The following is a 25361-nucleotide window of genomic DNA, read 5'->3' on the forward strand; positions in this document are numbered from 1 at the left end:
TCCTCGTACTGTAAGAATGGCTGGCTGGATGTGGCTCCGCTGTATTTTAGGGCCTCATTTACAACGAATTCACCGGTCACCGGACCCGTCTCGACCTGAAAGCAGGGCCGGGAGAAGGGTAGGGATATCTATAATGTTTTGCATTTGTTTAAGAACAGCCGACTGCTAAAAACTTGGCCGTTTTTAATCTCTTAGCATCGATGTAGCTCCGGCTGCGTCCCCGGAAGTGTCAGGTGTTTGTTATTGAAACTGTGCTGTCACTGTTTTTAAACGAATGAATGAATCACGTTTGTCCTTTTATGTTCAAGTCCTTTCTGTTTTAACCGCCACAGTAACACCCAGTCTACTAACTGACACTTCATGAACTGTTTTCCTCAATGACATTAACCTGGGTAGTGTTAATAATGACATTAACCCGGGTAATGCTAACAGTGACATTAAAGTGGGTAGTGCTAATGCTAGTGTGGGGAGAGGAAACTTGCTCGAATGATCTGAAGATAAATTATAATAGAAAACTTTAAATAATAGGATCAAAGCATGTATGTTAACTTCTAGTGTGTGTCTGTCTCACAGCAGGGATGGACTTACCAACCCAAGAGTCTGGAGAAACACACTGACAGCATCCTCGGCTGGGTCAGTATGGTTTTATGAATAAACTGTATAACAACATAGTGATAGTAGTTTTGTTAAATAAAGTGTTTTGTGGATCACTTCACTCACAGTTGAGGTTTGAGGTCTTGGGAGCGTGTCTGTTTTTTCCAGATTAATAAAAAAATTCAGGATTTCACTGTGTTTGTGTTTTCACAGATGAAAAAAGGGGCTTAGAAAAATGATCCTACAAAAATACGAATCGCCTGCCAAATCTTTTTTTTCTTCCCAAAGATGAAAAAAAACCTAAAGTAAGAAATAGCATTCAGCATAATAATAATAATAAGCCTTAACTGTGCTTTACCAACAAGCACAATACCCTAAAAATTGTGCAGCGAGATCACAAAGGAAATTATAGGCCCTAATTTTGATGCAGGGGAAATTTAATATAAACAAGGGAACAAAGGGCCTAATTTGGGTGGAAATCATTGAGGGAATATAGGGATGACCCAAGGTACTTAAACTAACTTCCTGTCCCTTGATTTCAGCATACTGTTGGTTTATCAACCACTGAATGATTTAGGACCAAAGTACATTCCTGATCTTCTGCTAAAATATGAACCATCCAGACCTCTCAGATCGTCTGGGACAGGTCTACTTTCTAAACATGGAGAAGCAGCTTTCAGTTTTTGTGCTCTATATATGTGGAATAAGCTCCCAGAAAACAGTTGATCCGCTGCAACTTTCAGTTCTTTTAAGTCAATTAAATTTTATTTATAGTGCCAAATCATGACAAAAGTTATCTCAAGACACTTTATATATAGAGTAGGTCTAGACCACACTCTATGCCTTATTTAAGGTTTACACAGACCAAACAATTCCTCCATGAGCAAGTGCAAGTTGTGTGTGTATATATATATATATATATATATATGGTGGATGGGCATCTGGTTGGGGGGGAGAGAGTGACACAGAAACAAACAGATGTCAAGCACTTTGAATTGCCTTGTTGCTCAAATATACTACATAAATAAACTTTCCTTCTCTTTTCTCCCTCCAGGCTTCAGCACTGTGGTCTCTGTCCTACTACAGCTCTCCTCTTCTCCTCTGCTATCTGTACAGGAAAGGTAGGTTGCATGAATTATGTTGGGCGTGAAACGCAGGGAGACTTATTATCCACTAGTTACTGCAGTTATGACCAGAGCTGCTCATTATAATTATAATTGAAAATGAAGGATCAACAATTTCCATAAGTTACTTATTAAAGACAAACAATCTTCTGGTTCTGGTGTCACCGATGTGAGGATTTGCTTATTTGTTTCTATTTGATATCATTGTAAATTTAATACGTTTTGGTTTTGGACTGTTGGTTGAACAACACAAGACATTTAAAGATGTCACCTCATCAATTAATTGAGAAAAGAACCGTCACATAAACTGACACTGAAAAACTGTGAGTCTTAATGAGTTGATGTTCCAAAGACGGACAGACGCGGTGCCGGTGTTACGAAAGCAGATGATCTTGACAATCACTGGGTAATAATTCAGTATGGTCATTTATTGAATCCAGACAAATACAATTATGATGTTGTCTGTATAAAATTCTATAGTCAAAGGTCCCCAGCAATGTGTAGTTAAAACAGTTTTGTTTGATAGATATAAAGAATTTTGTTTCAGGAAATGTGTATACATGTATATAATAATATATTTACTGTATATTAGAAAAATTATCCAGATTAGTATCATCATAATGATGTCAACCTCATCACCCGGTCCTACTCCCATGTAAACAATCTAGGGCTGCACGATATGATTCACAATAGTGGAGGGAATGATCATTGTTGCATCTGTTGACATCTCTGCAGCACCATGATACTTAATTTACAACTTTATTTTGACACATACTTTGCCTTTAACAAATAATGCACCCCCATGCAATTAGAATATTTCTTGTGTCCATATTGCAATTTCGATTTGAAATTGAGATTAATTGTGCAGCCCTAAAACAACCCTGAATCTGGGATAAGACCACAATTGTAAAAACACACTGAAGCAGTTTTTTTCCTGATGGTAAAGTTTTATAATTTTAAACCAAGAGTTTTATATGTTTCTGTAAAAGTCTTTATCATAAAGTTATTGTGTCTCTGTACTCCTACAAGTGGGATTGATCTAAAATTAATCAAGTGAATCATCCAGTAAGACTATGCTGCAATATAAATTAATTGCTTGAGGTTGTGTGCTACTCTGTGGTAATAATTGAGCTTCCAATATTGATTTATGCATATGGTTGTAGGGTAGTTGTCAGACTGTGAATCTTTGTATTGGTGCCCGTTAATGAGGTTAAGGTCTAGCAAGGAGAGAGGGGGTTATGTTCACTGTCTGTTTCACTGTTGCTTTGTGCATCTTTAGGTTACATCTGCAGCAGTAAGCTGGTTCCAGTGAGTCAGTATCTGGGAACAGTGCTGGTGTGTCTTCTAGGAGTGGCCTGTCTTAGAGGTGAGGCAGGCGACGACTAATTCAATGAATTCATCTTTTAGATATCATAACATATGCTGTATATTCCCCATGCCAATGAGATTTAATTAACAATGAGACCGTTGCAAAGGTCCACACACCCGCAAATCATACTAAACACACCCTTGAGGCTTTGCGGCAAAATGTTTGTTTCATGTGTACTCAGCTTATATATCTCTATCAATGTTTTTGTTTTCTTCCTGCCTCCCTGCCCTCCCCCAGGGTGGGGGCGATGGAAAAACTCTGAGTATCTTCAGTTTATCTCCATTCTTGAAGAAACCAAGAACAATCACACACCAACAACCAAGGTGAGGTCATGGCAACTTAATAAAAGTAATAATAATAATAATAATAATTGGTGATGTGTTTGTAAGTATCCATAATAATATATCAGAACTTAAAGGGATAGTTTGGCTATTTGAAGTGGGGTTGTATGAGGTACTTATTGATAGTCAGGTGACGGTTAACATGTCGCCAAATTTGAGCGGACAGAAGTACCAAGACGTAAGCTAACAGGGTTCCTACACAGTATGGAAAAGTATGGAATTTAATTTGGGTAATTTCCAGGTCTGGATAAGCATGGCTAAAGGGAAAAGAGTATTGAAAAATGTTTGTGTTGTTTCCAGACTGTTATCTCACTTTGTAAAATAAAATATATGAACATATACAAATCTAAACACGTTTACTAACACAACATAGCTGACCTGTAGATGATATGAAACTAATCAAGCTGGCTGTAGAATTGTCGGGTTACCATGGTTACCATTCGGTGCAACTGCGATTCTCATTTATTTAATTTTCCCCCGTATGTGTAGTCTACATTTTATTCATGATTTATTCATGATTTATTTTTATTTCATTTATTTTCAGTATGTTTATCCATCTAAAGCCAATGAAGCAAAGAATCCTGTTATCTTTTGTAGTTCCTGGTTAATTGTACATCCCTACTGTTGCTGTCTGTAGTGTTACTGGTACACATTAATTGCACTCTTTTAGCATTTAGCTTGAATAAAATGCTGTGGTTTGGAGTTCATTCACTTATATGAGCTAAAATACGTATATAAAAATGTCTTGTAATTACTTGGCAACATAATGGCAGACATAGTCAGAATTTAACATGTGTTAAAAGTTGGATTTTAAAACCATTTATTTAAATAATAAGCATTCAACAATTGGTATTCAGATGTTTAATATTGACTGAAAAATCCTCTGAGAAGTCTGAAAATTTGAGTCTGAAAAAGTCTGGAATTTTAAATTGGAGAATTTGTAGGAACCCTGAGCTAAGCAATGTACTGCCAAATTGTGCTTATGGGTGAGAGCAATGCATTAAAAAAATGTAGTGTAGGAAAGGGCTGTCTCACAGCAAGGAAAAGCGGTGAAAATATTCTAGACATAGCTTATACTTAAACTGACATTAGAACGTTTAACTGCAGCCTTTCCAAACTGGTGGCATGCTGACCATCATCTATTGTGGGTGACTGACTACTAATTCAAAAATTCCAAACTATCCCTATCACTCGGGCCAACTTCTTTTTTGTTTGTGCTTTCCATGTAGAAAAAACTGAAGTGCTATGACTTTGACTTCTCGCACTGGCCTTTGGATTTCAACTGGACAGAAGTCAGCAGTCCGTAAGTTTTGGCTGCAATGTGTGTTTTCTACAACTCTATTCCCCTCAGGCTCAATTCATTATTAGTACCTGCACCCAAAGCACCATAAAGTATATTCCACAATGCAGCCATCCACTGAATGTCTCAGTGCTTTCTGGTTCATCTGTTTCATTGTAAACCTGTGACTCTGTGATTGACAGAAAGCTATCCAAGGCTGGTGTCTCTCTGCTGAAGCCAGAGCCCAGGTTAAGAGGAGCCGCAGACACTGTCCTCAACTCTGTGCGCACATTACCATGCCACATCATCGGGTAAATGCAGTTAATGCAGCACCATCCAAAAATTCAGAGTCTGCATGACTGCAGGAATACACTGCAGATTTGTAATATCACAGGGGATAGATGCTGTCTGCTTTATAGTAGGTTTGCATCTTATTTCCCCCCTATGGATTCTCTTTTTTTCCAGGACACGATAAAGTATTAGTCCAATGTTGCTACAGTGTCATCAAGTCTGTTTTCTCCATCTTCAGTTTTCTTATCGCCCACTCATTTGGGAGGAGGATGCTGTACCCTGGCTCTGTAGGTTTACTGCAGAAAGCCATGAGGCCCATGCTTCTTCAAGGCCAGGCTAGGTTAATAGAAGAGGTAAAAACCAAACCAAACAACCACCCCCTCTCTAACTGTCTGTCCTCCCTTCAATAAGTAATCTTCATTTTCTGCCGATATCCCTCGCATTTTTTCACAGTTTGACGGCCAAAGGAACAAGCTTGTGGCCTGCGATGGCAATGAGATCGACACAATGTTTGTGGATCGAAGGAGAGACGGGGGGCAGAATGGCCAGACCCTGGTTAGTGTCTGCAGTGAATTGATGTTTTTTGTGCCTTGGGCTTGTTCCAGGGTCCAACAAAACTCTTGTCATATTACCGATGGATCTTGAAATGTATGAATTTTGCCACAGGTCATCTGCTGTGAGGGCAACGCAGGCTTCTATGAGGTGGGCTGCATGAACACTCCACTGGAGGGTGAGGAATCCATTACTTCACAAGATATATTTTATAATGCTAAAGTGCAGGATTTTCATTTGCCTGAAATTGTTGTTTTTCAGGTATAATCTAGTTAAATCTTGTGTTGTAGGTGGCTACTCTGTACTGGGCTGGAACCACCCTGGCTTTGGAGGCAGTACGGTAAGCATGTCTTCAGTACTATACATCCTTTTAAAGGGGCTGTACTGAATATTCAGAGCATTCATATAGCAGCAAACAAATATATGCTATGTAAAAATATAGTGAAGTAATGGCGTCCTGAGCATACAATGAAGTCACTCTGTGTGCGTTGTTATCTGAGTTTCTCTCTTTGTTTGATAGTTGGCGAAAAAACACCTGTATTCTTCGTATTGGAGAACGGTCTGTGAGAGCTGTAGTCTTTTCTTTTTTTGAGTATTTCAAGTACAGCTCCTTTTAAACTACAATAAACTAATAATAATGAAACTGTTGAGAGGGTGAAGTGTTTTGAAAATCTCTGACTCACCCTGAACAACAAAGTGAGCTTTGAGCAGCACAACGATGACGTCCACAAATGCTGCCAACAAACAGACTCTCCGCCATCTACAAACTCAAAGCACTTTCTGTTGCTGCTCTACAAAAGTATAATTCATCCTATCCTCTTATATTGTTCCCCCTGTTTTTTTCATCATAACTGCCTCCGACTGGAACAAATTCACATGCATCACACACACACACACACACACACACACACACACACACACACACACACACCGCCTCCAAAGTTGTTGGCCTCCTCACCCCCAACCTCCCAGACCTCGAAAGCAAAACCGTCACACACAGAGCTCACATCAGAGCACATGACCCCAGGCACCCCCTCAACCCACACTGCTTTCATCTGGCCGTAGATACCAATCTCTGGCCTGGAAACGAGCGTGTTAAACAGAACACACCAATAACTCTAAAGTGTGTAGGTGCTGTGTGTGGATGTATCTGATGTCTCTCATGTAGTTGTTGTGTATGATGTATTTTTGTGTTATATCTGGCTTTGTACTGGCAACTGGAAACAGATTCCTTTGATAAAGGACAACAAAGAATCTATATCTATCTAGCTTGCAGTGTATACCCTTGCTTTACATAGTCCTAACAGACAAAAGAGTGGAAAACAATGTGGTTTTTTAAGTTTGACAGTATTGCACAACAGCTAAGTTCACTCCCATGGTCGCTATTATCTCCTAACACTTTGGAAGTTCATGATTTCTGTAGGTGGATTAAGGGTTACTGCTTATGTTTAATAATGCATGGATATTGCTTATTTCTTTTTTTTTTTACTTGTATCGTTCCGCCAGGGAGTGCCATTCCCCCAGAATGAGGCCAACGCCATGGATGTAGTTATCCAGTTTGCAATACACAAACTGGGCTTCCAGCTCACCGACATTGTCGTTTATGCTTGGTCCATAGGGGGATTCACAGGTACACAAAGATCACAACAATGAATGGGCGCTGTGCTATGAATGTAAATCGTGTTATTTAGTCCTTCCTTCCTGGTTCTGCTTATCCTTCTTTCTCTCTATTCCCTTTCTTAGCCAGCTGGGCAGTGATGTCATACCCAGAAATCCAGTCAGTAGTGTTGGATGCCTCCTTTGATGACCTCTTACCCCTGGCCCTCAAAGTCATGCCCGACAGCTGGAGTGAGTCCTAGGAGTAAAAGAACATTCACTCTTATAAATTGTTTGCAGCAGGGAGCTTTGTTTTATTAACTTCAATATATCTTTGTTCACTCTTAGGACCGTTGGTACAACACACAGTTAGGCAGTACATGAATCTCAACAATGCAGAGCAGCTTCTCAAGTGAGTGGGACAGTCTATTCATACTGACATTAATCATGAATGTCAAAGTCTGCATCATTGAACATTACACAATATATCTGAGTAACTGTGAGACTAATTTTATGGGCTTTTTTTTTGCGTACCTCACAGTGATTTGGCCGATGATTAACACAACTCCCTCTCTTCCTCCAGATATCAAGGACCAGTCCTGCTGATCAGGAGAACCAGAGATGAGATCATCACCACAACGTGAGTCCTCACAGTTTTAAAATGACTCAGTGTATTATATAGCAGGTTTGCTTTTTATTGTGCATAATGTTAGCAGGAGATAGTTCGAAATAGGATGTTGATTTAGTCCACAGGGTTCAGTTATAATGTGCTCAAAAGTTACACATCTTTAGGCACCTGGTGTAAGACGTGACATGAAAGCACCAAAAGAAAGGTTTGTTAAAAATCAGCGATTTAGTCACAGCCAATAGTAGAGAATAGTTTTGTCAATAAAATGTCAGAAAATAACGAAAAGGGCGATGTGTCATTGTCACAAAGCAGACGGTGACGTCCTTAAATGGTATGTTTTATCCGACCAACAGTCAAAAACTCCAAAGCTATTCAGTTTAATATCATCTATGACAAAGAATATCACATCATCATCACATTTAAGAACCATGAAACCAGCAAATGTTTGTCTTTTTTGCTTTAAGAAAATTACTTATTCGATTATCAAAATAGCTGGCAATTAGTTTTATATCGATGAGTCGACTAATCATTGCAGCTCTACCTACAAGTATTTCATGAAGCAATGGCATTCATCAAGAGATGTACATATTCATTTGTACATTGCACATCATCCATTTATACAGCAGATGAAGGCCAGCTTCTGTAGAAAATGATGGCACTATATGACCATACAAAAAATGAAAATGTCTGAAAATAAATATTAATCCAACATAATATAAGCCAAGATAAATTGGCCTATTCATGAGAAACATTCAATTTACACAAGTTTGATAATAGGCCTAAATTAGCCACTCCACAGTAAGGTTAATGATTCAGTTTGCCTCCCACGTGTATGTTAAACATTAAAAAGAGATGTGAATATAATAGTTTAGTATTGTACGGACCATTAAAAATGTATGTGTATAGGCTTTAGGCTCCCCTACACATTAACTAATTTGTATACAATTTATGTATAGGGGATCGCTGCACTGTCTCTCTCTCAGTCCTTGGCCTAAAAAACATTGAAGACCTCTGCCATATAATAAGTTGTAAATTGTATATTACAGGGGTCCAGAGGACGTCATGTCTAACCGAGGCAACGACCTTCTGCTCAAACTGCTACAGTTCAGGTTGGTACTAGCGTTGCTGGATACAATCAGAGTATTTGGACTTTGAGTGACACATGTACAGTATATAATTGGTGATGTTATTTCCCTGCCTAGGTATCCAAAAATAATGACAGATGAAGGGATTCGAGTTGTCAGACAATGGCTGGGATCCTCCAATCCCTTAGAAGAAGGTATGTGTGACTCTTCCAATTGCACTTAAACGCTGCTTAACCTTTTGAAAATTATAATTGGGAACAGATGTGCGTTTACATTTAGTATTCAAACGCTTGTGTACTAAGTTGGTTATATAATAGCTGTGTCTAATGCCAGCTCACTCTCTCTGCAGCATCTGTGTATAGTGGCTATGAGGTGGACGATGACTGGTGTGTGTCTGTGTTGCGGTCCTATCTGTCAGACAGAGATGTTTTGTTCCCATGGAGCGTTGGTGAGCACCCGGTTCAGATTTACTATGCAAATAAATTGAACACAATGCTACCCTAATACACACGTGCATACTTTCACACACTCTGTTATGTATGTTTACAGGTGAAGATATGACTTTGGAGGGAAGGCGGCAGCTGGCTCTTTTCTTGGTAAGGAAATAATCTTTTTGTTACTCAATCTGTATGTGTGATTCTTCTGCTTGGTGTAAAGGGCAGGCACCTGATTTCATCACACCTTTTAAATTCAGGAAACAAAGTCTAATTTCCTTTTCAACAATGAGCACCTTTTTTTGTTAAAGGTTGGCTTACCTTCCCCCCTTCTCTCTCTCACTCCAAAAAAACACATCACAGCTATTCAGACATCATTACCACTGAGGAACACTATCCTGGTCGCCATAGTAACCACCTCACCTGTGCTCTCAGGTTTACTGGTGTAATATATTTCACCACGCTCAGCTTATTGAAGTCATTTACCATCAAACAAGAGCAGTGCCATCAATTACAGCTAATGCTATGCTTTCCCTCCCTTGGTAATTCCTTCTGAATTAGGCTTTATTCACCTCCTGTGTAAATCCTTAAGAGATGGGAGAGATTTGTAAGGCACTGAGCCAGAAAGACTGAACCTAATGTAATCAAGTTCTGCAGTTTTTGTTCATTGCCCTCCCACACCTTTCATTCCGCATTCCTCCCACATCTCCGCTGTCTTTTTCTTCCTCGCAGGCACGGAAGTACATGCGGAACTTCGAAACAACACACTGCACGCCGCTCCCTGCCTCCGAGTTCCAGTCACCCTGGAGACTGTAAAGAGATGGATGAATGAGAGGGAACAAGCAGTAGAGGATTCAGACTGCCTGTGGTCAAGAGCGTGTTTCTGGCATGGTGTGAATGTATTACTGTGATTTTTTTTTTCTTCTTTCAGACAGTCGTCATATATAGTGTTGCTCTGGTGGCATCTGGAAAGATTTGATCAACCACACCACCCCCACTCGTAACCACAAACCTGTTAAATACGGTACATCTTTTCTTTTGAAGTTAGTTTTTATTGATACTAGTTAGTATCTTTTTTTAAAATAAAGAAGAAAAAAAAAGCATTTTACGTAAATGCACAAGCCATCTCTCACTCCTTCCATTGTTCCCTCTTTGGCTGCATTTGTAAAGAAGCAATTATAAGAAGAAATAAATGCTACAATTTAAAATATAAAATAATCTTAATAGTAGAGGAGTTTTAATCTTTAAAAATGCAGCCAAGGTGTTTCAGGTTTTTCTTTTTCTGTGGACACTAGATTTATGAACAAAGCTGTATCCTAAAAATGACGCTCTTACATGTTCTATTAAATATGCAGAATAAAATGTTTGACATAAGGAACTGAATTCATTTGCTCATTACTTGATACAAATGTTCAATAAAGTGCTGGGATATACAAGAGCGGTAGATTAAAAGATTGCCTCAGAACAATACCCTGCTGAAGACAATTGTCTGTCATAAAGAGCTTTATTGAATCCCCTCGGTACTTCAAGCAACTTGAAAAATGAATATGAAAATTAATACAGACATGACACATAAATCCTGATTAACATAATGCTAAAGGGAAAGTCACATCATCTTCCTGAAGTTGTCTGTGGCCTCTTTTACTTTTTCCAGTTCGGTTTGGCTCTGTCGCAGCTGGGGAGAAAAGAAAGGAATTATCAGAAATTCAGGTCTAACACCCGGAGAAACCCTGAGAGTCAATTTCTTTTTCCCACCTTCTCAGCATCCTGCTCCTGCACCTTCACCGGCACTTTCTCCTTGTAATCGCTCTTTGCCATCTTCTCTCTCATTTTTTCCATCTGTTTCTCCAAGTCACCTTTCTTTGTCATCAGCTTAGTCACTTCCTTCTCGACATCAATGAGACCCTGGGGGGGAGAAAAGGTGAAGACAAGATGTTCAGTTGTAAATTATGATCTTGTTATTTCAGGTCAGTAAATAAGGAACAGAGGAAACGCTCAAATTCCCCAATTCAAAGTGGAGGAGACCTAGTTTAAATAGTACTCCTTGCATGATTACCAACTAGGTGAGGTGCATTCACACTCTTAGACTAATTAGGTAACATGGTACATGTAACTTGACAGAACAGAAGCAGTCAATTTAACGGTTTTGCAACTTTAATAAGTACAGGGTAAACAACATCATGCATAGAAAACTGCCCTCACCTTGAGCATAAGGTTGACAGTACATCTGTCAGAGGCAATAGCCACAGCACAGCCCCCTGGGACAGGCTGTTCGGCCGTCAGAGGGATGACCGCCTGAGAATAAGACAAGGTCTGAATCTGCAGACTGTACTTCTGCACCAGGGACACAGTCGCAGAGTCTATGCACTGGAGGTAGCCTGGCAGAGAAACAGGCAAGTTACAGTTCAGAAATCGACAGATAGTTGACAAGATACATTCAGGATTCATCACAGCCTGTGGTTGGTACAATAAGTGTAAACAGAAATACAGATAGTTGTTTATGCAGAACCACACGTACTGACTTAAGGGAACTTACGGTAGTATCAGCAAAATCTTGACAGTAAAGTAGTGCAAGTAGCATTTAAAGTTGTAGCTGGCTGAGGTGATGCCCATTTTAACAACTACAGTATATATACTGTTTAATCCGTCACAATGCTTACATTTTATAAGCTCATGTCTTCTATGACAATTTTTTTCATTAAAGTAACAAATATATTACATACAGAAGTAAAAAGTGACAGTAAAGGTTTATCATAGACCATAGTAATAATGTATAAAAATAAAGAATCTGAAGTATTACACCATGAAATGACAAACACTGGAAGATATATTTTAACTGTACTGATATATTTTTGTATTTGGCATCTTACAGTCAGCTCTGGTCTTGGTCAGGTTGTAGTCGGCCCTTAGTGACCGGACCGTCTTGATCACAGTCATTACGAACTCCATGTCACGGTCAACCTCCTCACTGTGCCAGCAGAACTACAAAGAGTCACAGAAGAAAAAAACATTTGACATGAGAGGGTCACCAAAAATGAACTTCAGTGACTATCTTCAGATACACGAACATCAGTTTTCCTCAGAACCCCGGCAGAATTTGAAAAGCATGTTTTATATATATATATATATATATATAGATATATATAAATATAAATATATAAATATATATATATATATATATATATAAATATATATATATATATATATATATAAATATATATATATATATATATATATATATATATATAAATATATATAAATATATATATATAAATATATATATATATTTATATATATTTATATATATATTTATATATATAAATATAAAAGTTACACCATTTATCAAAGCACACATTATCACAATCCACATTTTCAACTTTCCGACTGTCCTTGAATGCATCATCTGTGCAAAACGGTTTTGTCAAAAAACACAACCGCATCTCATTTCAAATGTCGCCAAAAATAAACCACTTACACTAACCCGATGCTGTAAACAACATTTCTCTGTGCACAGTGAGTAATAACACTTGAGGCTTAAAAATCCCCACAGAAGCTTTGACTGTGCTCAGACCACACAAAATACATTTTTGAGTTCTCCCCACTTTCCATCGAGATGCAGGACTTTATATTGCCCACGACAAGCAAAAAGCGAGCGTTAGCAACCCTCATTCACCCTTTCCTTATCTCACCTCTTCTGTATCAGGGTAGGATGTGACACAGAGGCTGGGAGGATCACTCTGAGGTCGTCGTCGTGGTAACCTCTGGTAGAGTTCCTCAGTGACAAAGGGCATCATGGGAGACAGAAGGCGCAGACCGACCTCTAAACAGGTATAAAGTGTCTGTCTGCACACCAAGGCCTGTCTCTGGCTGCTGCTATCCTCCTCCGCTTTACTGAACACTGGTTTCACACTTTCCTAGAGGACAAGAAGAGTGGGAGGGAACATATTTCACAGTTTTCTGCAAAAACATTCACTTTTTACATGCCTTCACACAATCTGTTTAAAGCTATTCTTGCCTTTCTTGCATGTCTCACAGTGCTTCCCTCGAAAGTCCAACCCTCTTTCCCCCCTGGCTGACCTCTGACACTTCTTCCTCACCGAACACATGCGGTGAGAGAGAAATGCTGCATTCCAGTGCCAAGTCCAAAATTTAGGACCTCCAACTAGGCAAAGTGCACTGGAGTGCCTGTCAAAATGGAACCTCGGGGGAGATCAACCTACCCCAAATAGTAGGAGGTTCCACTTCCACCTTGCCTAGATGGAGGTCCTATATTTCAGACTTCCCATGGCACTGAAAAGCAGCATGAGCTCTGCAAATCATAATTTTTTTCAGTCTGTCTGATTGGTCAGACTTTTATCAGAAATATATGAGAATTGTTTCAACACCTGATGAAATTCTTTTACATTTTAGTGTGCGCTTACTGGGAGCATTTTAAGATTACAAAAAAAGTGTAAAAATGCCAGAAAGGTAAGAATTGCTTTAACATTAATTGTCCTGGGCTGCTCAGTGGTGTCAAAGTCTCTTACCAGGTAGACATCACAGAGCTCGTAGAGCCAAAAGTTGTAGATGGCGGTTGTGATGGTTGGGAAGTCGTAGGCCTTGAAGCCAGCATCGCAGAGACCAACAGCAGCACTTAATCTAGACAGAATCCACCTGTCTGATACACTCTCCTCTCCACACAACTGAGGAGAAAAAGAGGAAGAGATTCAGTTAACAACCTCCCAGATGTGTACACATCTATGAATACAAAGTAGGGCAGCATATGGGTAAACTAAACCCCCTAGACAAACAGTGGTAACAAAAACAAAAATGTTCCACTAAACATGTACATGGTCAAATATGGTGCACACATCATTTGATGAATATAAATAAGTATGGAGCAGAGCTTGTTTATGTTCTCTGTCTTTCATGGTTTCCCCTGGTCTCACCTGGGCTTTCTCTGACGGTACAAAGTTGTCTCCCAGTGTCTTCATGGCAAACTTCACAGCATTCCACAGTTTGTTGCAGAAGTGACGGTAACCCAGGATGCGGTTGACATCCAGGTTGATATCCCTACCTGGGAGACACAGGAATAAAGAATCATGTCAGTATATATTAAAAATCATTCTGTGACAGCTGACCTTGTACTGACTGACTGTAATGATGTGTTCTGATATATATAAATATATATTTCATGTTGTCAAGGTCAAGATCAAGCCTGATAGCCAATGGAGGCACAAGGGAGAAAGTAAGAAAAACAATAAAAGACAAGTGACCTTGACTAGTGTAGGCACACAGGGCGAACCGGAGAGCATCTGTGCCACACTCTGGGATGCCATTTGGGTAGTCTGACGTCTGGCCCTGCTTTGCCTTCTCCACCTCCACTGGATCCAAGTTGCTGTCCGTCAACAGGGCATGAAGACCCTAAAGGGCCGGGGAATGGAAATAAGAGAGGATGTTACCACTGGAAAAAAACAAATGTGTTCAACAATTTTCTCTTTTCATCGTGAGAATGAGAAACCCCTTTAAACTGCTTGATGTTTAATAGGCAGGAAAGGACCTTTAAAAGGGTATTATCATTAAGGGTAAAATGTAGTTTACTGCAAGTCTTTTAGTGCCCTCTAGAGGACAGGTTCATCTGACTGTGCAGTTTCTGCCCAGCTGGTGAGGAGATTGATGGCCTCAATAAAATCTTGTTGGAAGCAGAAAATGGTGCTTAATAAAGCTTACATAAGAATATGGGCCTCAGGAGAGCAATGGGCGTGTGGGGACAATGTAAAATGGAATAGGAGAGAGAAAGGACTGTATGTGTGTGCATATCTGAACAAGCATCAAAGCATGATTAGTCCTTACCTCTAGGGAGATCCCTGTAATGACGTCCAGAGGGTCAATGACGTTGCCCAGAGATTTGCTCATCTTCCTTCCGTGGGCGTCCCTCACCACTGCATGCAGATAAACCTGTAAGAAAGCGTTATCATTACTTAGTCGTATCCTGCTAATAACACTGATATCACATCCTGTACATTTACGGTCATGTTTTGGCAGTTTTGATTGGTCTCACCTCTTTGAAGGGCAGCTTGCCGGTCAGTTTGAGGCCCATCATCACCATACGAGCAACCCAGAAGAACAAGATGTCATGGCCCGTCTCCAGCAAGGTGCCAGGATAGAACACATTCAGGTCCTGGGTCTAAGGGAAGACCACACAAACAGCAACATTAAATGATGGAAATACAGAACAAACCCACGCTATTAAAAAGTCAGATTTTAAAGAATACTTTGAGAGGTGCAGTTACATGGGCATGAGCCAATTGAATATATTAAATATGACCTCTTCTATGGTCATTTTCAGGTTCATGCAAGTTTCTACACTTACATGCTTTAATGTTCAAAAAACACAATTTCTCTCATACTGCCCATGGCTGCTGCGCCTGTATTCCCCCTCTGTCTGAAAGATGTTTAAGTGCCTTTCTATTTAAGCCCCCTCCCGAAAAAACTAAAGCCCACTCTGGTCTGATTGGTCAGCGTTTTTGGGTATTTCGCATCTGTGCTCTTGGCATCTCTGTAATGTCATCGAAGTTGGGAAATGACTGTTACAGCACAGCGGCACATTCTGTCATGAAAAATCCCCAATAAAAGCTTCTAAAACAAAAACTACACAACCGGCCTAGTTCCAGCAGGAACGGGGTCTGAAATTAGCGAGAAATTAACAACATGACCAACCAAGATTACAGGTTTTCATGTAGCTACAAGTAGCAGTGAATGCAATGTGAACCCTGCAGTAACATGCCCAGAGCAGATCCGTTTTTTAGGGTTACTTTCACGTACGTACACTGCATTATTTGAAACTTTGGCCACATTTAATATGAACATCTGACAATGTAATATTACAAGAGAGAAATTAAGGAAAAGAATAATAGGTCCCCTTTCCATCCTTATTACCATCTACTGACAATAGAGTTCCATCTGTGTTAATAGAAAGGTGGTCGACCTCAGTCTTTTACCTCATTAGGCCATCCGAAGATGGAAAAGGGGAAAATGCCAGATGAGAACCAAGTGTCCAGAACATCCTCATCTGAAACACAGGAACAAAAGTTATCTGATCTGTATGAGTATGGAGTAGAATTAATTATGTTCCCGGAATCCGTGCAGCAGCAAATATGAACTGATTAGGTGACCTTTACAATAACTGTGATAATGAGACTGCTAAATTAAAAAAGGGTTCAATCTTACCCTGTCTGAGGGTAATTCTGTCCGCAGACACATTGAAGCGTTTTGCTGCCTTCTCTTTGGCCTCCTCCTCTGATTTCCCACTAATCCAGTAGTGACCATCCATGTCCTGGAGGGGGGGAAAAAAAAGAGTAGATAAATACAAAAAAACAGACAAAGAGTTGTGGAATAACAACACAAGGAGCTTGTATCTGTCATCTAAAATCCTCCAGACCTCGACCATAGTGGCATGCATCATTTTACCTCTCCAGGTTTCACGGAGGGATCGTTGACAGTGATGAAGTAAGCAGGAATACGGTGACCCCACCACAGTTGCCGAGAGATACACCAGTCCCTGAAAGGAAGACGGGTTGATGAAATCTGAAACATGACACTTTATTGTGCAAAATCATCCATCTCTAGAGCTGCAACGATTAGTGGTTTAATCAATTAACTCATCAAGAGAAAATGTATTTGCAACTATGTTTATAACCTTTTTATTTATAATCCTTCAAGCAAAACGGACATTTTCTGGTTGTAAGTTCTTGATTCGTGATTTGCGGTTTTTCTTATAATAGCAAATTTATTCTTGGGTCTGGACACTTGGTTTGACAAAATAAGCATTTTAAACAATTTACCTCGGGTTTTGATAAATTTTGATTTGTTCACTATTTTCTGACATTTTACAATCTAAAATATTCAGAGAATCACAATTTAAAATGCTTAACTAGTAGTAGTCACTGTGATAAAACGGACACTCAGACACTGACTGGCTTAGGTATCATATTCTGACACCAAATGAATGCAGCAAAAATGAATAATATTAAGTCTATCCTTCAAAGGGCTTTTCCTTGGACCATGCCACACCCTTCCACCAAGTTTCATGAAAATCAGACCACTTGTTTTTCCGTAATCTTGCTGACAGGAAAAAAACACAAGCAGACAACCTTAGGTAATAAAAAGATAATTACCTGATGTTATCCAGCCAGTTGAACCATGTCTTGAGGTGGTGATCAGGGATGATTTTTAGCCGTCCCTCTCTGACAGCGTCTGCGGCCTGCTTGCCCATATCGGTGCAGTTCACATACCACTGCGGCTTCAGCAGAGGCTCCACTATGTCCTTGGAACGACTGATAGGATAAATGAACAATGGGGCTTAAGGGATGATCCTGAATAGGATGAAAAGATCTAAAACACAAATGACCCGTGTTCTACTTAAGCACACATGAACCTCACTTTACCTGCAGACTGGGACAACCATAGGGTTGTCTTTGATCTCTTTAAACTGGCCTCTGTCCTTGAGAGCCTGCAGCACTGTCTTCCTTGCCTCAAAACGCTTCATGCCCTGTGGGACAGACAGAATAGTTCAAAATGAATACATAATACTGCTACACCAAGCACACTGTGAAGAAGCCTGATTTCTAGTGTCACAGTGAAAATGCAAACACTGCAGGGGGGGAAGGACGATAATGAGACACTATACCAGGAAGGGAGGGGGCACGTTAATGAGCAAGCCATTCTCATCCAAGATGTTGATGAAGGCCAGATTGTGTCTCTCTCCAACCTCGTAGTCATTATGGTCATGGGCTGGGGTAATTTTGACAGCACCTGAACAGAAAATGGTGCAGAGGGACACGAGATGCAGAAGGCAGAAAAAAAAGAGCCATAATAAGCAAATTTGCCTGGCTTAACGACTTGTTATGATTACTTATTCTTAGCACACTGCAGACCCACAGGCAGATTGCCTCTTCTTGTTACCATGCCTACCTGTTCCAAAGCTCATGTCCACAAAGTCGTCGAAGACAATCGGCATCTTGCGGTCACAGAAGGGGTGCAGCACCACTTTTCCCTTCAGATGCTGATATCTGGGGTCAGCAGGGTGGACAGCTACAGCACTGTCTCCCAACATCGTCTCGATACGAGTTGTTGCCACGGTCACTTCCTCGTCTAAGCAAAAGAAAGAGAAATGTAAAGAAAGGAAGTGGAAAACGGTGTCTTTGTTTAATGTTTGCTCTCTATTAGCTCACATACCTGATCCGTCAACCTTGTAGGCGAAAGAAACCAACACTCCAAACTCCACTTTCTCTTTGTACCCAGGTACAGGCAGCAGAGTCCTACCAGTGAGCTCCCTCTTGTCCACCTGCAAACACACCAGAATATTTAATCAAGAATGCACAGCATGGCCAGAACTGGTAAACCCGTTTAGATCTGTCACCATCACATCTTTATAACAGGGTTAACAACAAAGATACCTCTATTTTCTTAGTATAATTCCATTCCATTATATCTCATTTAGCTGACGTCCAAAGCGACTTAAAATAAGTGCATTCAACAATTAGGGTACAACCCAGAAGAGCAAGTTATCAAACAAGTGCGTTGGCTTTGAATAAGATGATCTATAGAGAGCTACATATAGGTGTCTTTAAAAAAAATCTCATTAAATCACATTTTTTAACGAAAGAAACATTTATTCTCCTTTGTATTTTTTGCCTTTAATCGGCAGTATGTAGTCAAGAGACAGGAAATGTGGGGAGAGAGGGGAGGATGACATGCCACAAATGTTCCAAACGGAACACAAATCAGGTAAGTTATGGATTATGTGATACGCCTCTTTGCAAATAGGCCCCCATGAGGCCCCTAAAATCTATCTTCTTGAGTAACAGCCCTTGCCAAACTTTTCAAATGTGTCAATGTTTAATTCTGTGCCAACACAGACGTACATAACATTGCCTGAATGAAATACAGTATATGTTTTTTTTTTATTAAAATACGGTTTAAATAAATGAATATCTGATCAATGAAGCTAAACGAAGATAACTTTGAATACTTCCTATTTCTGTACTACAGACATAGTTTTTTAAGTGCTCTAAAATGTTTGATGTTTGATACCCAGCCCTAGTAATAAGTGGGATATGTATATAATTATATACATAAACTTTCAAAGTTTTTTAAGCAATTTAGTAAATGTGATTGAATCTCATCAAGTTTACACCCTAAAATTAAAAAAATAAGAAGAAAATGATAGAAACAGGTAGACTGACACATTTTTGTGATCGTCCTGGAAATGGCCGAGATCTATTTCCCTCTACTATGATGCGTACTTGCCTCTATGTCAGAGATGGCAGAGTTTAGTGTGCAGGACCAGTTGACCAGTCGCTTGCTCCTGTAGATCACTCCCTCATCATGCATGCGGATGAAGGCCTCTTGGACCGCATATGAAAGTTTCTGGACAGAGAGCGGGTAAAGACATGAAAATAAGGAATTCTAGTTCTAATCCAATTTGATCAGAGATTTCAGAAAACTTACAGGGTCCATAGTGAAGCAGGCTCTGTCCCAGTCCAGAGAGGAGCCCAGCTTCTTCAGCTGATGGTAGATACGGTCTCCCTTCCTGAAAAGGAAAAGATATTATTTCTATTATTATAACTACGTCTTGATTCCAGTATTTATCCCAGTTAAAATATCTCACATCTCCTTCCAACTACTTCCTTCACTCACTCGTTTTTCCATTTCCAGACTTCCTGGATGAAGTTTTCCCTGCCCAGATCGTGGCGGCTCATACCCCTCTCTCTCATCAGCTTCTTTTCCACCACCACCTGGGTAGCGATACCAGCGTGATCACAGCCCGGGTTCCACAAGGTGGTCTCGCCTCGCATTCTGTGCCTGGACAGACAGAGGAAAGCAATTCAAAACAAACGGTCCAGATCACAACAAATGGTATTAAAAATATTTCAGTCCAGCGGTAGTTACCATCTGGTCAGAGAATCCTGAATAGCGTTGGTGAGGGCGTGACCCAGGTGGAGTGACCCAGTCACATTAGGTGGAGGGATGCACATCATGAAGACGCCCTTAGGATTCTGGTCACTAATACTCTTCCTCTGCAGAATGTAGTGAGGGAAACCGACGTGTTATTGCAAAGTGAGGTCATAAATCAAAACAATAACATTTTCTATTCTGTGTGAATATACCATGGGGGCGGGAGGACTTCCTTACCCCATACTCAGGCTTGAAGAATCCCTGCTTCTCCCACCATGGATACCAGGCAGCCTCCACATACTGAGGACTGTAGGAGTCAGGAAGCGGGCTAATGACATCTGACACAAGAAGAGAAAGAGAAAGGGTTGATATATGGACCTAAAGCTAATCACATTAAAATACAACAACACGGCTTTGTACAGACGTCACTTTTTTAGCATTCTACAATCCCCCTTAACACCACATAGGAGCAAAACAAACTTGCTATGACTGCTATGAATGGGGAAATGTGATGTCACAAACACACCTTCTGTTACAAGAGAGAAAAGACTCAATCAATCACCTTTTCTCTCCCCAGGGGAAGTTGAAACATCGTATGTGATCACTCCCAACTCCTTCTTTTCCGGTTTGGCCTTTTTCTAAAAGAGACAGAGAGAAACATGGGATATGATGTCAAGTGAACATTAATCTGTGCAAAAACAGTTGATATATAGCCATATTTATGTTTTTCAAAGCTCCACCAATGTCTCAGAAGAAGTTGTAAAAGTTAAATATCCATACCTCTGTTGGCGGCTTAGTCTTTTTCTTGGCCTCCATGTCCTTCTTCTGCTGGAACTTTTCCAGCTTTTCTCGCTTCTTAGCTTCCTTCTTCAGCTGGGCTTCTGTCTTTGGTGGGCCTGAAGGAAAAAACATGAAGAAATTCAGAATACTGTTCACACAAAAACAGAAATATTCATGAGCTGTGGCACAGGACTTGCTTACCGTTAGCTGTGGCATCGGCAGAATCAACAGGACTGGTGTTAGCAGCGTTAACATCTTTTGCATTTGCAGCAGCATTTGTCGTCATTGTAACTGGCACCATCTTCTCACAAAGAGTGATCTTCCCCAACACCTTCAGGAACTGTGGTTGATTTGTGCAGGTTGTGAACCACCTTGTAACATTTGTCAAGACTTTCCTGTCTGATGGCTCCAACACCTAAAAAAAACGTATAATCAGACTATGACTGACTGATAGCAGAGTCAAATGTCGACAGGCAGCAAACATGGCTGACGTTTCTCCACATTGAATAATTCCGACCGCATTAACATGATGAGAGACGTGTGTTGCACCACATACGTACATATTTGAAAGGGAGAAGAACAGCTGCAGCTACAGCCATATCAGCCAGGGTGACTTTCTCCCCCACCAAAAAGGTTCTCGGTTCAAGTGCCTGATTAAGAACCTTTAGAACACGCATCAACTCCGCACGGGAACTCTGCTGGAGCTGAGAACAGACAACAAGTCATTTGCGAATAATACCTCACAAGAATAAATCACACACTCGTCCAAGTAAGCATTGGAATACTCCTCTCACCTTCTTATCGACTCCCATCACCCCCATCAGTGGGAAGACTACGGCACAGGACACCGGGGTGAGTTCATTGTCTGCAAAGCTGAGCCACTGCCACACCTGGCTCTGCTGCTTTGTATCTAGACCAGCCCTCTTCCCCTGGTTAGCCAGGTACCAGGCCACAGCACTGGCCCCGCTCAGGACGGAGTCACCTTCCCCGGCACCCAGCACCAGGGTCGGTCTGGAGCGGACATTCAAGGAGGCAGGAGGGTCCTCTGTGAGGGTCCGTGGGGGAGGGGACGGACTGAACTCTGCAGCTATGAGAGCCAGAAGACTCCTGAAGTCATCAGGGTGAGGGGACACGTAGAGAGTGGCCATCTCTGGTGAAGACAGGACATTATGGAAGACACGCTTTTAAATTGAGCAGATTGTCTCTTTGACTTCTGTGAGTAGTTTAACCAAAACAAGTATGCTTTGTATGCTCACAAGGCAAGTTTCTTTGTATAGCACTATTCAACAACAAGGTAATTCAAAGTGCTTTACATAAAACCTTAAACGCATTGGAAAGAAACGAGGAAAATGACATTCAGCTAAAAGAACTACAAAAATAAAAAACAAGCAAATAAAATAATTAAAAGAAAAAATGAAAAAAAAAAAAAGAATATCAAAGGAATAGAAATTACAGTGCAGTATAAGCATTTAATAAATGGTTTTGTTTGCTGAAAGGCAGCGGCAAACATAAAAGTCTTCAGTCTTGATTTAAAAGAGCTGAGAGTTGCATCAGACCTGCAGTTTTCTGGAAGTGTGTACCAGATATGTGATGCATAAAAAGGGGTTAAACGGGGGTTAAAGCAAGAAACGATTTGTGAACCTAATAAAGTTGTCCAGGAGGAAATACAGTGCCTATAGAAAGTTATGATACCCTTTTGAAATAGTCACATTTTTTGTTTTGCGGCCTGAAATGATAATACTTAAAAAATAATATATTTCCAGCGTGATTTGCACATTTTGCCTTACAACGTTCAAATTAATTTTGTTTTTTCAAAATTTCTGAAAACTGATGAAAAAATTGAAAACTAGAAAAGTAGTGTTTGAAAAGTGATGAGTCCCTTTAGAATAACCATTATAAACATTCTCAGAAATATTGACCTTCCAGATCACACACCAAGTTATTTGGCCTCCACCTGACATCAACTGTGGTGTTTTTGATTTTACTTCAGAATAAATTCAGCTGTCCCTTGAGGAGTCCACTCCTAATAGTGCATGGTACCACAAAGAATTCACCATGATGGAAAGATGCTTTCAAAAGAGCTCCAGGATAAAGTTGTGGATAGGCACAAGTTAGGAGAAGAATATAAAAAGATGTCAAAGGCTTTAACTCTCCCTCTGAGTACCGCTCAGAGTATTGTCCTGAAGTGGAAGGCATATAGCAACACCCAGACCATGAACTTTTTGGGCTGAACTCCAAGCGCTATGTTTGGTGGAAACCAAACACAGCACACCACCCTAAAACACAGCCTCCCTACAGTGAAGCACGGTGGTGGCAGCATTATGTTGTGGGCGTGTTTCTCTTCAGCAGGGACTGCGCAGTTGGTCAGGATTGAAGGGAAAATGGATGCTGCCAAGTTTACCCAAATACTTTAGGAAAACCTGCGACCCTCTGTTAGACAGTTCAAAATGTGCAGGTGGTTCCCCTTCCAGCATGACAACGACCCAAAACACACCTCCATAGAAACAACACAGTGGCTAAAGGACAGGAAGGTGAATGACATAGAATGGCCGGGTCAGAGCCCTGACCTGAATCCTACAAAACATCCGTGGATGGACTTGAAGATTGCAGTCCATCGCCGCTCACCACAGAATTTGACTGAGGTCGAACAGTTCGGCAGGAAGAATGGGGAAATATTTCCCAATCCAGGTGCACAAAGCTGGTAGAGACAAATCCAAACAGACTGGCTGTAATTAAAGCAAAAAGTGCCTCCACAAAGGATTCAATCTGGGGACTCATCACTTTTCCAACCCTGCTATTATAGTTTTTCATTTCATTTTTTTGAAAAAAATATTTGACTTGAATGTTGTATGGGAAAATGTGTAAATCACGCTGGAAAAATATACATTTTATGTATTATCACTTCAGGCTGCAAAACAAAAAAGGTGAGCATTTCAAACTTAGAACTTTCAATAGGCACTGTATGTACAGTGTATTGAACAGAGTATTACATTAATATAACACTGTCCTAGTGCCTGGGAACTTACCAAATACATTCTTCACCTGCCTGACAATAGTGGAGTGGGTGTGTTTACCTGTCATACCAGTTAAACAGTGGGACACTAGGTTAACTAGGGCTGCGAGCTTTGTAAACAAACTGTTTTAAAGGTATTTATGAAAACATTACATTAGCATCTTACACTGGCTTTAATCGTCGTTTCAAAACGTCACACACAAGTTGTGTTAGCTCAGCTTGTTAGCTATCGGTTTAACTCTCAAGGCTGATCTCTGCCACCTGTCAAAAGCTGACGAAAAGTCAAGCAGAACCGGCTAGTTAGCTTTAGCTAATCAGACAAACTGAAACTCTTTGTTTTTGTGAGTGCACGTTGAACATTAAGCGTGCTGAAGTACTAAGCTACCATTTTAAACTCGTTTTAAAGTTTGTGTTTAAGAAACCCACGGGTTGTTATTGGACATTTCAGTAATAATACATGCATACCTTTGAATGAACAGAAAGAGACGTCAGCTTAAGTTAGCACACACTGCAGAGCCACATGAGTCCGCTCCTCCTCTCCGTCTGATGCAACCAACGTGTTCCGGGTTTGACCGGCTACTTCCGCCACAAACCGGAAGTCTAACAAATATTTTTTTAAATAATGTTTTTCAAACAAACTTATTCTCAATATTATTACGACATAACAAAATAAATAAAAGTACAGGGAGGAGTTTTACACATAAACATACATATTGATTTCATATAAACAAAAGAACAACTGCAATCATATGTCAATGTAGTCCATAGTGTTCCTCAAGAAGTTTTTAAAGCTTTTCTGTTTTTAAATACTTTATATACAGAGTCATAGAAGAAGTTCACCATAAAACAGACTCTTGTCAGACTCTACATTCAAAAACAAGACCATATATTATGTTATAGGGACCAAGACTTTATGAGTTTTCCAGATTAATAAAGAGATTTGAGTCCAAAGGTTACATGAATGAGTACAAGCATAAAATAAATGAGACACGGACTAAAATACTCCTGCTAATGTTAGAAAACACTACTTTCCAATGATGAAAGGAAATAGGACACTGACTTTGAGTATAAGTCATTATACCATTATTACATGAACGTTCCTCTGGAACCTTTCCACCCAGCCACAGTCTAGGAATCCCGAAAGGATCATATAATAGTGACGCTTTAATAAGTGTCAGCAAAATGGTGGATATACTTTTGAATACTCTGGAGTGTTGAATTTGAGAAATGTCTAATCCTCTCTGATGGATCATTTCTTCGTAGGTAGCTAGGACTATCATTTAGAAGTTCAGAAATGAACACTATACCTTGGTTATACCACTCCTTCGCAAATAGAG

General features: G+C 40.1%; 2 protein-coding genes across 3 annotated transcripts; one reads left to right on the forward strand and one right to left on the reverse strand.

The window, feature by feature from the left end:
- The first annotated feature begins 4 nt into the window (after positions 1-4).
- Positions 5-10667, forward strand: abhd16a (abhydrolase domain containing 16A, phospholipase). Of its 2 annotated transcripts, none has more exons than XM_083918108.1 (20): positions 5-118; positions 577-633; positions 1649-1715; positions 2998-3084; positions 3325-3410; positions 4658-4731; positions 4911-5018; positions 5237-5351; positions 5452-5553; positions 5665-5728; positions 5841-5890; positions 7057-7180; positions 7294-7398; positions 7495-7558; positions 7730-7786; positions 8821-8883; positions 8977-9053; positions 9209-9307; positions 9409-9455; positions 10026-10667. In XM_083918108.1, the coding sequence occupies exons 1-20, from the start codon at positions 17-19 to the stop codon at positions 10107-10109; spliced, it is 1632 nt and encodes a 543-aa protein (XP_083774234.1). In that variant the 5' UTR covers positions 5-16; the 3' UTR covers positions 10110-10667. The 2 variants fall into 2 exon arrangements, with proteins under 2 accessions (XP_083774234.1, XP_083774233.1); XM_083918107.1 differs by having other exon boundaries at positions 6-118; positions 574-633.
- vars1 (valyl-tRNA synthetase 1) lies at positions 10025-24577 on the reverse strand. The gene is made up of 29 exons (XM_083918106.1): positions 24490-24577; positions 21806-22161; positions 21572-21715; positions 21213-21426; positions 21012-21127; positions 20794-20869; positions 20469-20569; positions 20226-20353; positions 19974-20138; positions 19785-19866; positions 19584-19703; positions 18510-18618; positions 18246-18425; positions 17962-18086; positions 17720-17823; positions 17450-17608; positions 16743-16833; positions 16503-16608; positions 16274-16344; positions 15334-15459; positions 15126-15230; positions 14549-14696; positions 14222-14349; positions 13820-13975; positions 12983-13207; positions 12164-12275; positions 11496-11671; positions 11049-11198; positions 10025-10968 (listed from the first exon to the last, which is right to left on the reverse strand). Exons 2-29 carry the CDS (start codon positions 22157-22159, stop codon positions 10900-10902), a joined length of 3840 nt encoding a protein of 1279 aa, XP_083774232.1. The 5' UTR covers positions 22160-22161; positions 24490-24577; the 3' UTR covers positions 10025-10899.
- Between the last annotated feature and the right edge of the window lie 784 nt (positions 24578-25361).

This window comes from Echiichthys vipera (genome assembly GCF_963691815.1).
Source record: "Echiichthys vipera genome assembly, chromosome: 8".
Classification (NCBI taxonomy): Eukaryota; Metazoa; Chordata; class Actinopteri; order Perciformes; family Trachinidae; genus Echiichthys; species Echiichthys vipera.

Excerpts from the sequence above, each read along its gene's own strand:
- abhd16a (XM_083918107.1), top strand. The coding sequence starts at position 17 with ATGGCTGGCTGGATGTGGCTCCGCTGTATTTTAGGGCCTCATTTACAA. Across the intron at positions 3,411-4,657 it reads ATCACACACCAACAACCAAG|AAAAAACTGAAGTGCTATGA; the intron begins GTGAGGTCATGG and ends CTTTCCATGTAG. Across the intron at positions 5,019-5,236 it reads TTACCATGCCACATCATCGG|TTTTCTTATCGCCCACTCAT; the intron begins GTAAATGCAGTT and ends CTCCATCTTCAG.
- vars1 (XM_083918106.1), bottom strand. The coding sequence starts at position 22,159 with ATGGCCACTCTCTACGTGTCCCCTCACCCTGATGACTTCAGGAGTCTT. Across the intron at positions 17,824-17,961 it reads ACGTGCCCCCTCCCTTCCTG|GGCATGAAGCGTTTTGAGGC; the intron begins GTATAGTGTCTC and ends TCTGTCCCACAG. Across the intron at positions 11,672-12,163 it reads GACCAAGACCAGAGCTGACT|GCTACCTCCAGTGCATAGAC; the intron begins GTAAGATGCCAA and ends TTTCTCTGCCAG.